This window comes from Elephantulus edwardii, unplaced genomic scaffold, assembly GCF_000299155.1.
Source record: "Elephantulus edwardii isolate Elephantulus edwardi_28Jun2011 unplaced genomic scaffold, EleEdw1.0 scaffold00011, whole genome shotgun sequence".
In the NCBI taxonomy this organism is placed as follows: domain Eukaryota; kingdom Metazoa; phylum Chordata; class Mammalia; order Macroscelidea; family Macroscelididae; genus Elephantulus; species Elephantulus edwardii.
In genome coordinates, this window is record NW_006399761.1 from 12,582,063 (window position 1) to 12,597,843 (window position 15,781).

The 15,781-nt window shown below is 43.7% G+C and overlaps 1 protein-coding gene across 1 annotated transcript in view; it reads left to right on the forward strand.

The window, feature by feature from the left end:
* The first annotated feature begins 15,414 nt into the window (after positions 1–15,414).
* The window catches only part of LOC102855141 (chromosome unknown open reading frame, human C2orf73), a 31,445-nt gene continuing 31,078 nt past the window's right edge, over positions 15,415–15,781 (forward strand). Inside the window, exon 1 of the mRNA XM_006881018.1 lies at positions 15,415–15,773. Within this exon, the coding sequence (XP_006881080.1) occupies positions 15,415–15,773 (359 nt within the window). The remainder of the gene's footprint in view (positions 15,774–15,781) is intronic.

The following is a 15,781-nucleotide window of genomic DNA, read 5'->3' on the forward strand; positions in this document are numbered from 1 at the left end:
TAAACAACATGCCTCTGGAAACTCTATGAACTTTGATAAAAGACAATAGTTAGAGAAAGGCTTCAGGCCTTTATAGGGTCGCTATAAGTTGTGCTTAACTCGATGGCAATCAACACCATCACCAACAATCCTTTCATTACTAACTAGGATTGTTGTTGTTATGTGCTGTCGAGGTAACCTGTGACTAATAGCGACCCTGTGTACAACAGCCCTAAACCCTGCTCTATTCTGTGCCAATCTTACTGTCTCTGACACACCTATTCCCATTACCCTGGTCACTGAATCAATCCACTTTACAACTAGGAGATATGTTTTAAAAAAACCAAAACAACCACCCACAAAAATGCTACAGATTATTACAGAAAACACACTCAATAGAAACAATGGACATTTTTGAGAAAAGGAGCTTTGAAAGTGAGCGTGTCCCTGGTAAACCCACCAGCTGGTCTGCAGGAGAAAGAACAGCAGTCTCCACCCTCGAAACCTAGTGCAGGGTCATGGTGAGCTGATTCCACTCTGACAGACGTGAGTTTGAGGGGTTTTTTGAGAATAAAAGGAAATGAATAGGCAGTAAATATTTTTTAAAAATATTCCAAGTCATTATTATTGAGGGAAATGGACTTTAACAGCACGATTACCTTCTGTCTTATACTCATCAGACTGATAAAAGGCTGAAGAAATCGGAGAATGTCAAGGGATGACGGCAATGATACGGAACCACGCACCTGTGGGAGGGCTCTGGTGTCTGGTGCATCCACTGTCGAGCTGCTAATCGAAAGGCTGGCTGTGTAAAGCTGCCGGCCGCTCCCTGAGAAGAAGCTAAGCATTCTGCCACCATAAAGGTCGGGCCACTTCTGCTCTGTCCCGTGGCGTTCTTCTGGATTAGAACTGACTGTAGACAGTGGGTTTAGTTTTGGGGTTATTTATCACAACCCATTAGTTCATATTGTCGTTGTCTTGTGCCATCCAGTTGGTAACGACCCATGGCTGACCTGACAGTAGGTTTTCAGAGAAAGTTCATTGCACGGGAGGAGATTGCCCACCCTTCTCCCACAGAGTAACTGGTGGGTTCAAACTGCATGCCTTTGGGATTGCAGCGCAGCTTCTTCCTGCTAGGCTTCCAGAGCTCCCTCATTAGTTCTTAGTGACTTCAATTTAATGACTTGTGACCAGCATTTTTATAGACAATTTTATATATAATGTTATTGTTGGGTGCCTACGCATCGGTGATGAACAGCAGGCTTGAATCTTGCCCCGTCCTGTGCCATTCTCATGACCTCCACGATGCTTACGCCCACTGGGGAGGTCACTTTGTCAGTCCGTCTCATTGAGGGTCTTCCTCTCTTAGACTTACCCTCTGATTTCCCCACAATGATGTCTCTATCCACAGACTGGCCCCTCCTGACATCCTGTCTAAAGTACATGAGAGGGAGTTTCACCATTCTCACTTCTAAGGAAAACAGTACTAAATTTTCGCCATCTTTGTTTGTAAGGAAGGTTACTCTGGTGGTTTAATAGTAAGGAATTGCACTGCCAGTCCAAAGGCACACTGTTCAAATCCACCAACTGCTGTAAAGGAAAAAGATGAGCATTCTCCTTCTGTGAATTAACTGCCTCCACAGGGTCAGCTGTGAGTCGGTTCTGACTCAATGGTGCATATCACAACATGTAGGACAGAGTAGAATCGCCCCATAGTTTCCAAGGTCATACATCTTTACAAACACAGACGGCCTCATTTTTTTCCAGGAGTGACTGATGGGCTAGAACCATCAACCTTTCAGTCAGTAGTCAAGCACTTAAGAACTTATGTTTCATATGTAAATATAGATAAACCTCTAACCAGATCTGTCCAGCAACATTTTCTGTGATAGTGGAACTACTCTATACTGAGTTTATATCTTAGACCACTGGGGTGACTAGGACAACTGAAGAACTTAATTTTTCAGTTTCATTTTCACTAGTTAAACTTTGAGCTGTGGTGTTGGAGAGTGTATTGAATATACCATGGACTATTAGGAAAATAAACAGGTTCACCCTGGAGAGGGTGAAGCCAGGCTGCTCCTTGGAGGCAAGGATCCTGAAGCTTCGTCTGACATACTTTGGGCATGTTACAAGGTGGGATCAGTCCTTGGAGAGGGAGGTCATGCTTGGGAGGATGGAGGGCAGTGCAGAGAGGAAGAACATTAATGAGATGGATTGACTCAGTGAGTAGGTGTGTCAGAGACAATAAGTTTGTCTCAGGATAGAGCTAGGTTCAGAGCTGTTGTACATACGGTTGCTATGAGTCGCAGGCAACTGGACAGCACATAACAACAACAGTTAAAATTTAAATAGTGATATATGGCAAGTGGTTACTAAATTAGACAGCACAGTTCTAGACAGATTGAAACAAAACACTAAAATTGGACAATAGTTACTGCTATTTTGTAGAATTGGGGGGGGTTATATCTTTACATTTAAAAACAGCATTAGCACTTTGTCCTTAAAATGCTATTTTTAAGTCTGGATAGACATTTCTATGCCAGCCTAGAGTTTGGCAATGGAAACCTCATTTTCATTAAAATAAATCTGCTTTCAAGTTTGAATAACATCATTTGTTTCTTCTCAACAATATTTTATTTGCACTGTGAGGAATCTGGATAGAATTTAATTGTAAAAGCAAAAAGATTTTCTATATCAGAGACATCAATAATAAGTTAGATGTTGAAATCTTCCCTCTTTCATAGGCTAATTTCATGTCATCACTTGAAAAGGGAGAGCTTTGAGTTAGGGTTGCATTCAATTTAATATTTTCATAAACTAGAGAAGAAAAATTCATTTAATCGATCCAAATTGAGTTTAAGGAAAGATTTAAAATTAGATTTCCAGAAACCGGGGAGGCAGAGATGCCATAAATTCTTCTAATCCTTTGATGACCTTTATCACCCCACACCCATGCCAACTGGTTTGAATTCAGCAACTGCAAGGTTTCCCTCCATGGGCTCTATTCGTGCCTACGACACCCAAACTGAATAATAGATTCGAGGCATCAGCATTCCAGTAGTCAGACTGTAGCTTAACTCTAATTTTAAAAGGAATGCCCAGTGTCCCATTATTTGAAAACAGAGTAGAAGGGGAAAATAAAACATGAACAGTTTCAGAATGTCAGCAAATGTGGGTAACTAGATCCCTTCTCTGTGGCACACCACCAGGCTTGAATGCGTGCATGTATCAGTGGGCACCACTGTCAGTTGTGGACAATTTTTTTTTTAACTGATAGGAGTTTAAACTCTACGAGCCACAACATTCAATAATAAAAACTTCTCTACAGCTTTGAAATTCAACATCTGTAACACCAGAGTGTATTGAATAGTGCTTCTTGTAAATAAATGTGAACATATCCCTTTGAGATGTGACAGTACACATAATTTTATGTTTTTCCAAACCATGTTATGCAATTTTTTAAAGTGTTACATGCCCCTCAAGAGTGCCCAATTGGGCCAGAAAATAGACATTCGTAAGCACAGGTGAAGATACCAAATACCATGGGGTTTGTGGTTGTGAATAAGCAACCTCAGAAGCCACTCTTTGTTTCGTTTTCTCGAAATCCATCATACAATTTTGCCGGTCCAGCTTCTTACAAGTATACCACTTACTGTTAGAGATTCCAAGAACTGGTCGTGCAGCCATACCCTTAATCAGTGTAGTTTTCCCATCACATTTAACCCCCCACCTGTTATCACTAATCACTTTTATTTTCTATGCATGTGTCATTTTGTGGGAGGTAATATAATTAGAATAGAATAGAATAGAATAGAATAGAATAGAATAGAATAGAATAGAATAGAATAGGATATATTTGTCTTCTTTTTATGATTAATTTAAATGAATTTGCCATCACATCTTTATACTAACCCCTGTTACAGCATGCATCAGGACTTCATTTCTCCCCCTGGTTCAATTAATATTCCATTCTTTGTATCTACCACGTCTGCTTATCCATTCATCTGTTGAAAGGAAGATATGTCGGTTGTTCCCGTCTCTCTATTGCAAATACTGCTGCAATGAACATTGGTGCACAAGTCCTGTGTATGGATGTCTCTGTTCTCAAGTACATGCTTATTCTTGGATGGTTATTGTTTCTGTTTTACCAACCCTGCGGCCAAAATGTAAGTTTTAACTGCTGCCCAGCCATCTGTCTGCTAACACAGCTTGTCTGAGGCCGTTTACATTGGATCAAAGGCATTTGCACGTTTCACACCCACTGGCCCCTGAATGGCAATCGTGTTGTCCTTAAGTCACAGCATTCCTGTTTCAAACTCTTTTACTGTTCTTAGCTGTTTTTATGTGTTATATTTATGTTTTTCGCCTAAATTGTGTTACTGTTGTTTGGTGCCATTGTGTCATCTCCTGATCATGGTGACCCTGTGAACAACAGATTGAACCCCTGCCCCATCCTGTAGCATGCTGACGGCCCTACCATGGCACACTGTGGCCGTCACGGTCAGTCTATCTGGTTAAGCGTCCTCTCCTCCTTTGCTGACCCTGTACTTTTACAAGCATAATCTCTCCCCAACGACTAGACCCTCCTGACAACATGCCCACAGGTGAGGTGAAGGTTCACTACCCTTGTGCATATTTTAATAGACTGTTACGGTCAATTTTGTAGAGGAAATGAGGACTTTGAGAGATGTGGAGACTAATGTTTAAAAAAATTCTGGTTGTATCACTTTCTAGTTGGGTGACCTTAGACAACAAGTAAGGACAGGACTTGGGGAGGGAGTCTAAAATGTAATCCTTACATTATGGAGCCCTTGGGTGTTCAGACAGTTAGGATGCTCATCTGCTGCCCAGAACGTCAAAGGTTCAAAGCTACCCAGAGTGCCTTGGGGTAAAGGTCTAGTGATCTAATTGTTGTTGTTGTTTGGTGCCATCGAGTCGTAGACGACTCATAGCGACCCTATGAACAAACGGCCTGAACACTGTTCGTACATAGAGTTTCCGGAGGCAAGCCATTTCGGAAGTGGATGCCACTCCTGCTTCCAGGCTTGTTTTAGTTGGGAAGCTCCAGCCAACACTGTCCACCATGGGTACCCATTACCACGATTGGCACTTCACTGTCACAGTCTTCAGCATCACAGAAACCACGAGTTACCTCTGTACAGCAATGCACAGACCAGTGCTGTACCACCTAGAAGAATGTTTGACAGGAAAACAATTTGAACCTAGCTGAGGGCCGCAGATGAAAATCACCCACCTTTGACTTGGTAGCATAACTTCCTTTCCACTAGGCCAACATAGCTCTCTCTTTAATTAGAAAACCAAAACAAACAAATCTGTCATTGAAGACCCTGTGGAGCAATTCCATTCCATCCATGAGATGGAATCAAGTCATTAGCAGCTGGTTTACCTGTGTTGTGCCTTGTGCTTGGAATATATCTACAACAGCTTCTACACAATGCATACTTTGAGGTCATTAAAGATTGTTGTTGCTTTTGTTGTGTACCATAAAGTCAGAACCGACCCAAAGCTGATTCTCTGGTGGGTTTTCAGAGGCAGTTAATTGCATGGGAGGAGATTGCCCATCCTTCTTCCACAGACCAGCTGGAGGCCTCGAACTTCATACCTTTAGGATTGTCAGCGCAGCTTCTTGCCACTAGGCCACCAGAGCTCCCTCATTAAAGCTTAACAAGATATGTTTTCAAAATCTGAAACTCAAGATGATAGATATCTAAAATGTATAAACTAAAATTTCACAGTTCTGTGAAAATTGGCCAGAATATAAAAAATACTGTTTTATAGTGTTGGATTGCTTGATAATGAGATAATCAGATGTGGCAATGGAAGGAAGATGATCACATTTCTGAAATTCTTCAGGCAGAAAAAGGAAAATAGACTAAAAAAACACAAAACACACAGAAAGTAATCAACACTAGACAACTTGGACTACTGTTTCCTACCCGTTTGTAATGGTTCCGCTCATGTTCCATTTTGCAAGTGAACCTTCGTCAAGAAGCTGTATGTCTGCAACAATTCCGATCATGCTCTTGATATAGAAGATCCTCGATAAAGAAGGACGGGGAAATGCAGAACAAAATTCAAAATTATGTGAAAAATCCAGACTTGGAGGAGCCAAAAAAACTGGTCCTGAGGTGCCCTTCAAGCCTAGAACTGAATCCATCCCCAAGTATCAACTTCCAGCCAAACACCAGTGAACAGGATCGCTATAAAGTGAATAATACCCCGGGGAGGAATGTGTACCTCGGTATAATGAACTACAGAAGACCAGAAGGGCAGCATCTGCCCAAAAAGGAAGCCCAAAAGGCAGAAAGGACAAGTGAAAATAAGGCGCCCTGGGAGCAAATGGAAGTAGTGCTGTGACACTGCTGCTGCTGTTAGTAGACCCTGAATCAGCTCCATCCTGGGGCGCCCTCCCCTCTGGGTCGGCTGTGCTTAAACCCATTGTTCCACTGGAGAAATAACAATCATTGCCACAAAACAGAACGGGTTTAAATTGTTGAGCAGAAATGATGTTGTCAATGTCCTTCTGTTGATGTTTACGTTTAACGACAGTAAGAAGCAAAATCAAAACAAAACAAGAGGCTTAGCGGTTTAGCTTGGAGGTTGTGGCGTCTATCGTCTGTCGCTAGTTCTGAGCAGACTGGAGCTGCAGCCAGAATGATGGAGGTGGTTTGCAATGGCCATCTGGGGAAGGAAGCCCGCGTTAAGTGCAACCCTGATGACAACACCGGAAATCTTAAGAAGCTCATCACAGCCCAGACTGGCATCCGTTGGAACAACATTGTGCTTAAGAAGGGGTACACCATACACCATTCTAAAGGAGCTCATGTGTTTGGGGGACTATGAAGTCCATGATGGGATGAGCCTGGAGCTTTATTACCAATAAGGCAGAATTCCTTCTTCTCTTACCCTTTCTTTTTCCCCACCACTAGCACGGACACCTGTTTTTAAAAACATTAATAAAAGCTTAGATGCTGGGGGTGGGCGGGGGGACAACACAACAAACCAAAACCAACAAGAAGGAGCTCCATATCTATAGCCACGCAGTCAGTCTGCACCGAATGATTACAGTACACTGTGAGGGAACTAGTTAAAGGTACTACTACTGACCAGAAGTCCAGGCTGGGTTTAGAAGGGGTCGTGGTACTAGGGATATATTGTAGCTGATGTTAGATGGATCTTAGCTGAAAGCAGGGAATACCAGAGGAATGTCTATCTGCATTTCATTGACTATGCAAAGGCATTTGACTGTGTGGATCATAACAAACTGTGGCTGACTCTGAGAAGAATGGGAATCCCAGAACATTTAATTGTGCTAATGCGAAACCTATACTTGGACCAGGAGGCAGTCGTCAGAACAGAGCAAGGGAACACTGCATGGTTCAAAATTGGGAAGGGCATACGCCAGGGATGCATCCTATCTCTATACCTTTTCAAACTTTATGCAGAACAGATTATCCAGGAGGCTGGTCTCGAAAAATGGGGGGTCAAGATTGGTGGACGATTTAGCAACAATCTGCATTATGCAGATGATACAAACCTGCTTGCTGAAAATGAAGAGGACCTTAAGCACCTGCTGCAGAGGGTCAAGGACTGCAGCCTCCAATGTGGATTGAGGCTCAATGTCGAGAAGACAAAGATTCTCACCACTGGACCAATTGGCAGCATCAGGATGGATGGTGAAGAGATTGAGATTGTACACAGCTTTAGTTTGCTTGGCTCCACAGTCAACAGTCTTGGCAACAGCAGCCAGGAAATGAAAAGACGTATTGCCATGGGAAAGTCTGCTGTTAGGGACCTCTCCAAAGTACTGAAGAGCAATGGTGTCTCTCTGGAGACTAAGGTGCGTCTGATACAGGCCATGGTCTTCACAATCACTTGTTATGCATCAGAGAGTTGGATAATGACCAAGGAGGATATAAGGAGAATTGATGTCTTTGAGCTGTGGGCTGGAGAAGAGCATTGAATGTACCATGGACTACTAGGAAAACAAACAGATTCATCCTAGAGAGGGTTAAACCATGCTGCTCCTTGGAGGCAAGGCTACTGAGGCTTCGTCTGACATACTTTGGACATGTTGCAAGGAGAGACAGGTCCTTGGAGAGGGATATCATGCTTGGGAGGGTGGAGGGACAGCACAGGAGGGGAAGGCCCTCTATGAGGTGGATTAATTCAGTGACTGGGATAATCAGGATGGGAGTGTCAGAGACAGTGCGATTGGCACAGGGCAGAGCAGAGTTTAGGGCCATTGTACATAGGGTTGCTATGAGTCGCAAGCGACTCAACGGCACATAACAACAACAACAACAACTACTACTGACCGGAAGAAGGTTGACAGTTTGAACCTCCCCAGAGCTGCCCCAGAAGGTGTCACAGACCGGATAATCCTAGACATACAGTTCTGCTGTGCAGTACATGAGACTAAGAATTGGGGCAAATCTGACACTATTTTTCTTCTTCTTTTTTTTTAAAAAAAGTATCTAAATAAGGCGAGCTCTGGTGGCCTAGTGGCAAGAAGTTGTACTGCAATCCCAGAGGTGAGTGGTTCAAATCCACCAGATGTTCTGCTGGAGAAGGAGGGACAATCTCCTCCTGTGCCAGTCAGATCCAATTTTACGGTACACACACAAAATAATAATAATGAAGGTTGTTTAAAAGTATCTAACTAAAGTATCTTCTGTGTACCTTAAATCAGGGAGCACTGGTGGCCTAGTAGTGAGGAGTTGCACTGCCAACTCAAAGGAAGGCTGTTTGAATCCAGCAGCTGCTCTGAGGGAGTTAAGACGGGCATTCTCTTCCCATGTGGTTTCCTTCCTTTGAAAACCCACTGGAGGGTCAATGATGGGTTGATTTTGACTTGATGGCCTATAACAACAGCAGGATACCTCAGTCAGCTTTTCATTCACTCTGTAGTTATACGGTTTCTGTGCAGACAAGTGCCATTGGGATCACAGGGCTCAGTCAGGCTCACTGCACCCGAGTCGGTCCTGACTCACAGTAACTCTGCAATTGCAAAGGGCGCGATTGCACGTCTGTTTGCCAGGAGAGTCACTGGCTGATTGAAACCTCCAGAGATGTCCAGCCTTTGGGTCAGCAATGCAACTCGATACAGACGAGACTGCCAGAGCTCCCGGAGGTGCTAGAAATTTCCACACTCATAACACACCAGCTTCTTACTCAATGTTGTTGTTGAGTACTGTTAAGTTGGAAACAACTGGTAGCTGACCCTCCAGCGGGTTTTCAGAGGCATGGCTAGTACTTCTAACAATGATTTTGCAGTAATGTAGGCTATCTGGAAATGTTTGGGTTATTTCAAGAGATCCCATACATTTTCCAGGACCTTTATTTACACATTTGTATGAACAGATACAACACACACACACACACACACACACACACACACACACACACCTAGGATCATTTATATCAGAAATGAAAAAAAAACAAAACCCCGAAAACTCCTGTAGTCTAAGAGAATGAAATAAAGCCTATGTCATATATGCACTCGGTGTACTCTGTATTAACTATGTTCAGAAAGCTGGACTATGACTAGGGAGGATAGAAAGAATTGATGCCTTTGAGCTGTGGTGCTGGAGAAGAGTATTGAATATACCATGGACTTCCAGAACAAACAGATTTGTCCTGGAGAAGGTGAAACCAGGCTGCTCCTTGAAGGCAAGGATTCAGAGGCTCCGTCTAACATACTTAGAGCATGTTGCAAGGAGGTACCAGTCTTTGGAGAGGGAAATCATGCTTGGAAGGGTGGAGGGACAAAGAAAGAGAGGAAGACCATCATTGAGATGGACTAATTCAGTGACTGGGGTAATGAGAGTAAGTGTGTCAGAGACAGTAAAGTTGGCACAGGATAGAGCAGGTTTCAGGGCTGTTGTACATAGGGTCATTATGAGTTGCAGGCAACTCAACAGCACATAACAACAATAGCTGTATTAGTTAAGAGCTAACTGGGGTTTTTTTTAAAGAGTAAACTTTTAACTACTTTCTTTGAATTAAATCCATAGTCAACACCCATGTTAGCAGAAGTAAAAAAAAAAAATAAATTAAAAAATCAATAGATGTTTACATAGGGAAAATTTGTCAGAAGTGCCAAGGAACAAGCATGCCAATTTAAAGTCTTAGGTGCACCAGATCCAAACCCTGGTCTTTTCATTTGCTTCATACGCATCTGAAAGTTGGGCAAAGAATAAGAATGAGAAGAATCTTGCCTTTGAACCGTGGTCTTGGAGCAGAGTACTGCCTAGCTCATGGACTGCCAAAAGAACAAACCAATCTCTTGAAGGAAGTGAAACCAAGGTGCTCCTTAGAGGCAAGGACGAGGAAACATCTTTTCACATCCTTTGGGCATTTTATCAGGAGAGGCCCGTCCTTGGAAAAGACATCATGCTGAGGAAAGGCAGCAAAAGTGAGAAGACATGCGATAGAGTGACACAGTGACTCTCACAGAGGGCTTGAACATAGTGGAGGTCATGAGGAAGGCCAGGTAGGGCACAATTTCTATCTTTTGTTAAAAGATCAGTTGTAGTCAGCTTGATGACACCTAACAACTTTTAGTGAGTGCTTACTATGTGCATAGGAAGTTCACTTCATGTAACCTATCACTTAATCCTTACAATATACATATAAAAGTTAGATTTTAACAAAACCCACAAACATCAAGCAGAATTAGCAAGAATTTAGTTTATGCCCTACAATTAAAGACCCTCACGTGAAATTGGCTCAGGACAGAGCAGGGTTCAGAGTTGTTGGACATAGGGTCACTATGAGTCAGAGTCAACAACAATAACACCACCACCACCACCACGTGTAAGGGCATCACTGAAGACAGAACAGAAAGCAACCTGGATCTTCCAGAGCCTCCGCTTACCCATCACATTATCTGCCTGTATGGTGCGTTATTCTGGGCATTTACCTGTGGTTGAAAAAGAAATGTTGGCCATCTCCTACATTTTTATTATCTTGGATGAGTAATTTCTGCTTTAATGTGTCCCCACATGGGGTGTTCTTTCACAAACAGCACTGGTGTTTTTAACTTGTGCAACATTTGTAAATTATTTTGAATCATTCCTTGGTGACCATTATTCAAACTAACCAACTTAAGAGCACTGGTGGTGGTACACAGTTACAAAGAGGTTTACACGCATATCTTTATGTATTAGACAAATAGTATATTTATCAAAATAGAGCCTAACAACTTTTATCACATTAGGGGATGCAGGTAAGTCTGAGGGGGAGACAGTTTAGGAGATTATTTATTTTTTTGATCAAGCAATTGAGATGGATTCTGGGGGTAAATGGCTTTCGAAGCTTGAAGAGACTGATGAAAGCTTGAAATCAAAGCTGGAGGGAATGATGAGAGAGGCAACTAAGTCCTATAGACACCTCTCTCTTGTTGCAGTGGTGTCAGAACCAACTCATAGTTGACCATCCATTGGGTTTCTAAAGCTGTAAGTCACAGGGGAGAAGAGTGCCTTCTGTTTCCCACAGTAACCCACAGTGGGTTAGAACTCCCTGTGCCACCAGGCAGCGCCTTCATGTCAGCATCTGCAGATAAAAGTGGAACAGATAGATCAAACTGCTGGATAAAGAATAATAGCTAATAAGGGCCAAATGCACACTACATGGCAGACTCTGCTTTCAATACACTATCTGTACCACATGCTCTGTTGTTGTTGTTGTTAGGTGCCATTGAGTCGTAGACTTCTCATAGCAACCCTATGAACAAAAGGCCTGAGCACAGTTCATAGTGTTTCCAGAGGCAAGCTATTTCAGAAGTGGATACCACTCCTGCTTCCAAGCTTCTTTTTTTTTTCTTTCTATAATTATATTTTATTAATTTTCATAAACATTTACAGAGATTTTGGGTTTCCATTCATTCCTTGTTGCACTATTCTCTCTACCCTCCTCCCAGTTTGTTCTTGTCCAAATGCCACAGTGCTTGTCAAAGCCAGTTCTGATTAATCTTCTTTGTCAGTGTGTCCTTTGCCATTCCCTATCACTCCTCCCTGAGAGAGACTTCACCTGAGTCATAAGGAAAAGGGGATGGCGTATTCTCTTAGCTACTTCCTGCTGATAAGGGACGCTGTGGGTTTCAGGGTGAAGATCTTCTCTCACTACTCTAAAGGGCCCCTTTGGCAGTAGGAAACACATAGACTATTATGGAGATTGATTTTGGAATTTAGATGCACTCTTATTGATTGTGCTTGGCCGTACATGTTCATATCCTTGAAGATGTATCATGGGGGTGTTGCAACCTAGAAGACACAAATTTGACTAACAAGTTATAAGTACATGAGTCCAAAAATTATGGAAAAGTAAAAGAAAAGATTCTTTCATTGTTTTACAAACCCTCCCCCAGGTCCCCTCCACCATGTAGCCCTCGCTCTAGTCTCCTGTGATGACAGAAATACCTAGTTATATATCTCTTTTTAACAGTTTTCTCCCTCCTCTGTTTCAGTGCAGTATACATTATTGAACCCATCTTACTCAGTGTCTCCCTAACCCCAAGGACAGTCCCATTCTACAACAGTGGCATCATGTAATATTTGTCCTTTTGTGACTGGGATATTTCACTCAGCATAATGTTCTCCAGAGTCAACCATTTTGAATAATATTGCATGAGTTCCTTGTTTTTTAATGCAGCATAGTATTCCATTGTGCGAATATACCACAGCTTCTCTAGCCATTCGTTTGTTGATGGGCACTTAGGTTGTTTCCAACTCCTTGCTATTGTGAACAAAGCTGCAATAAACATGGGTGTGCATATATCTGCTATGGTCTCTTCAGGGTATATTCCCAGTAGTGGAATTGCTGGGTCAAATGGTATCTCTATTTGCAACTTTTTGAGAAAGCGCCATACTGCTTTCCACAGGGGTTGCACCATTTTACACTCCCACCAACAGTGAATCAGGGTTCCAGTTTCTCCACAACCTCGCCAGCATTTGTTGCTTGTCCAAGCTTCTTTTAATTGGGAAGCTCCACCAAACACTGTCCACCGTGGGTAACCATTATCGCATTTGACACATCAGTGTCACAGTGTTTAGCATCACAGCAACCATGAGTTACCTCTGTACAGCAATGCACAGACCAGTGCTATCCCACCTAGAAGAAAAACAATTTGAACAAGGCCTGAGGGCCGCAGATTAAAATCACTCATGTTGGCCTTGGTGGAATAACTTTCTGTCCACTAGGCCAACGTAGCTGTCTCTACACCTCACAAACTCTGTGAATTAGATGTTTTCTTATTTTTTGGATGAAGAAAGTGAGGATCCATTGCCCAATCGCTCTGATAGCGTGATAGGAAGTTACATTGCGAGCTCAAAGGAAGCACCTGTCTTAGTTTGAACCCACCAACTGCTTCTATGCAGATGACACATCCTTGCTTGCTGAAATTGACTTCAGAGGGTCACGGACTGTAGTCTTCAATATGGATTGAAGCTCAACATCAAGAAGACAAAGATTCTCACCACTGGGCCAGTTGGCGACACTATAATAGATGGAGAAGAGATTGAGGTGGTTAGCAATTATAGCTTGCTCAGATCCACAATTAACACTCTTAACACCAGCAGTCAGGAAATCAAAAGACGAATTACAGTGGGAAAATCTGCCGTCATGGACCTCTCCAGAGTGCTGAAGAGCAACAATGTCAGTCTACATACAAAGGTGTGCCTAATCCATGCCATGGTCTTCCCAATTACTTGTTATGCTTCAGAGAGTTGGACAATGACTAAGGATGACAGAAGAAGAATAGATGCCTTTGAGTTGTGGTGCTGGAGAAGAGTCTCTTGAACACACCATGGACTGCCAAGAAAACAAATAGATCTGTTTTGGAGAGGGTGAAACCAAGTCTCTCCTCGGAGGTTAGGGTTTTGAAACTCAGCCTCACTTACTTTGGGCACATGGCCAGGAGAGATCGGTCCTTGGAGAAGGACATCATGCTCGGAAGGGTGGACAGACAGCTCAGGAGAGGGAGACCCCGGGATGAGATGGATTGATACAGTGACTGGGACAATGGGGGTTGGTGTGTCAAAGTTCGAGAGACTAGCTCAGAACAGGAAAGGGTTCAAAGCTGCTGTACGCAGGGTTGCTATACATTTGCAGGCAATTCAATGGCACATAACAACGATAACATACTATCTATATTCTATCTACTGGAAGCAGGAGTGGCATCCACTTGCTAAACAACATGCCTAAACTCTATGAACTTTGATAAATGTCAAGTTTGTAGAAGGGCTTTAAGCCTTTTCTTCATGGGGTCGTTATGAGTCATGCTTGACTTAAAGGCAATCAACAACAACAACTGCTTCTCAGGAGAAAGACGGGCAGTCTTCTCCAGTGTGATTTACACACTCCCCAACCCCCCGGAAGGATCAGCTATTAGTTGGTACCAACTCGCTGGCAATGAATGAGGTTTCCTTGAGTTTGCCCAAGAGAACCATCCAGGAAGTGGTGCATTGGTTTTGAGTCGGGCTGCTAGGCCTGCACTCCTAACCTCAATTTGATGGGTTAGGAGAAAACCAAGTAAGTATGTGGTGTTTGATACCAAACCATCTGTCACGGGGTGCATTGTGACTCGGAGGGCCTGCAGGACAGAGCAAAACTCCTCCACAGCTTTTCTAAGAGGGTAATCTTGATGGAAGCCAACAGCCAAATCTTTCTTTCACAAGGTGACCACCTACCTTGAGGTTCACATCCAAGCACTTAACCTATTGCACCACCAGGCTGCTTGTGTTTTCTTTCCCACTGCTGGTAAAATCAGTTCCACCTCACAGCGACCCTTTCATCTGCTTTGGAAGCAGTAACATTATCAGAGGAGACTACACTCTTCTGGAGTGTGGAAGGCAGATTTGACTGCAATTCAATCACACCCTACCCATGAGATCGGCACACGCACACAGACCATGGTATTGGTACACACACACACCCCGTGCTATCTTGGGGGTACGTAGGTACCAAAATTTTCATTTATATGCTTTCAATATGTAAGGCGATTTGCTAAGGTCACTAACTCTCGTTACAAAACATATGGACACACATTGCCAGATGAACACAAGAATTGAACCCTGTAACGTTCTCCCTTGTTCTTCGGGGAAAGGAATAAAAATGACCATGACAGATGCTAAAAAAGACCTTCTGGCTTCGGTAGTGGAAATTGGGAGGCAATGGGGAAATGAGGTAAGAAATTCCAGAGCCAAAGCATCACCTGCTTTTCACAGGAGCTTGGTCATTTGGGGGAAATGCTACTACATCTCCCCGCGCCTGCTTTCTGCTCTGTGCACCCTTTGCTTAGGCTGGGCCAGATACACACTCCTCCCGAGCCTCGTTTGCTGGAGAGGGGATTCTTGGCTTGTTTTAAATGCATGCCACCGGGGGCGGACAGGGAGGAAATCACGGAAAGCTATGGCAGCCACGCTTTCCCACGCAAAGGCTCGCCACCCGGGACGGCGGATCCTGACTTGTTCAGAAGGACCTAATGGGTCACCGGAAAACCAGTTTTTCTCCAGCCCGGGCTGCACGTCCGGAGCCAGCCCTGGGCTCTGCGGGGACCGGAGCAGCGCCGCCCTCGGCTCCGGAAATGTCCCTCCGCAACTCCCCGGGGACGGAGTGGGCCGCGATGAACACCCCACCCAGCAGGACAAAGGGGAAAGGCAGCTTCAAAACGAGGATGGGGGACCAAGGGCGGAGGATGGAGAGTCGGGAGGCTCCGGCCAGGCGCCCCCGCACAGCTGCACTGAGCAGGCGCGCCCGCCGCCACCGCCGCCGAGCC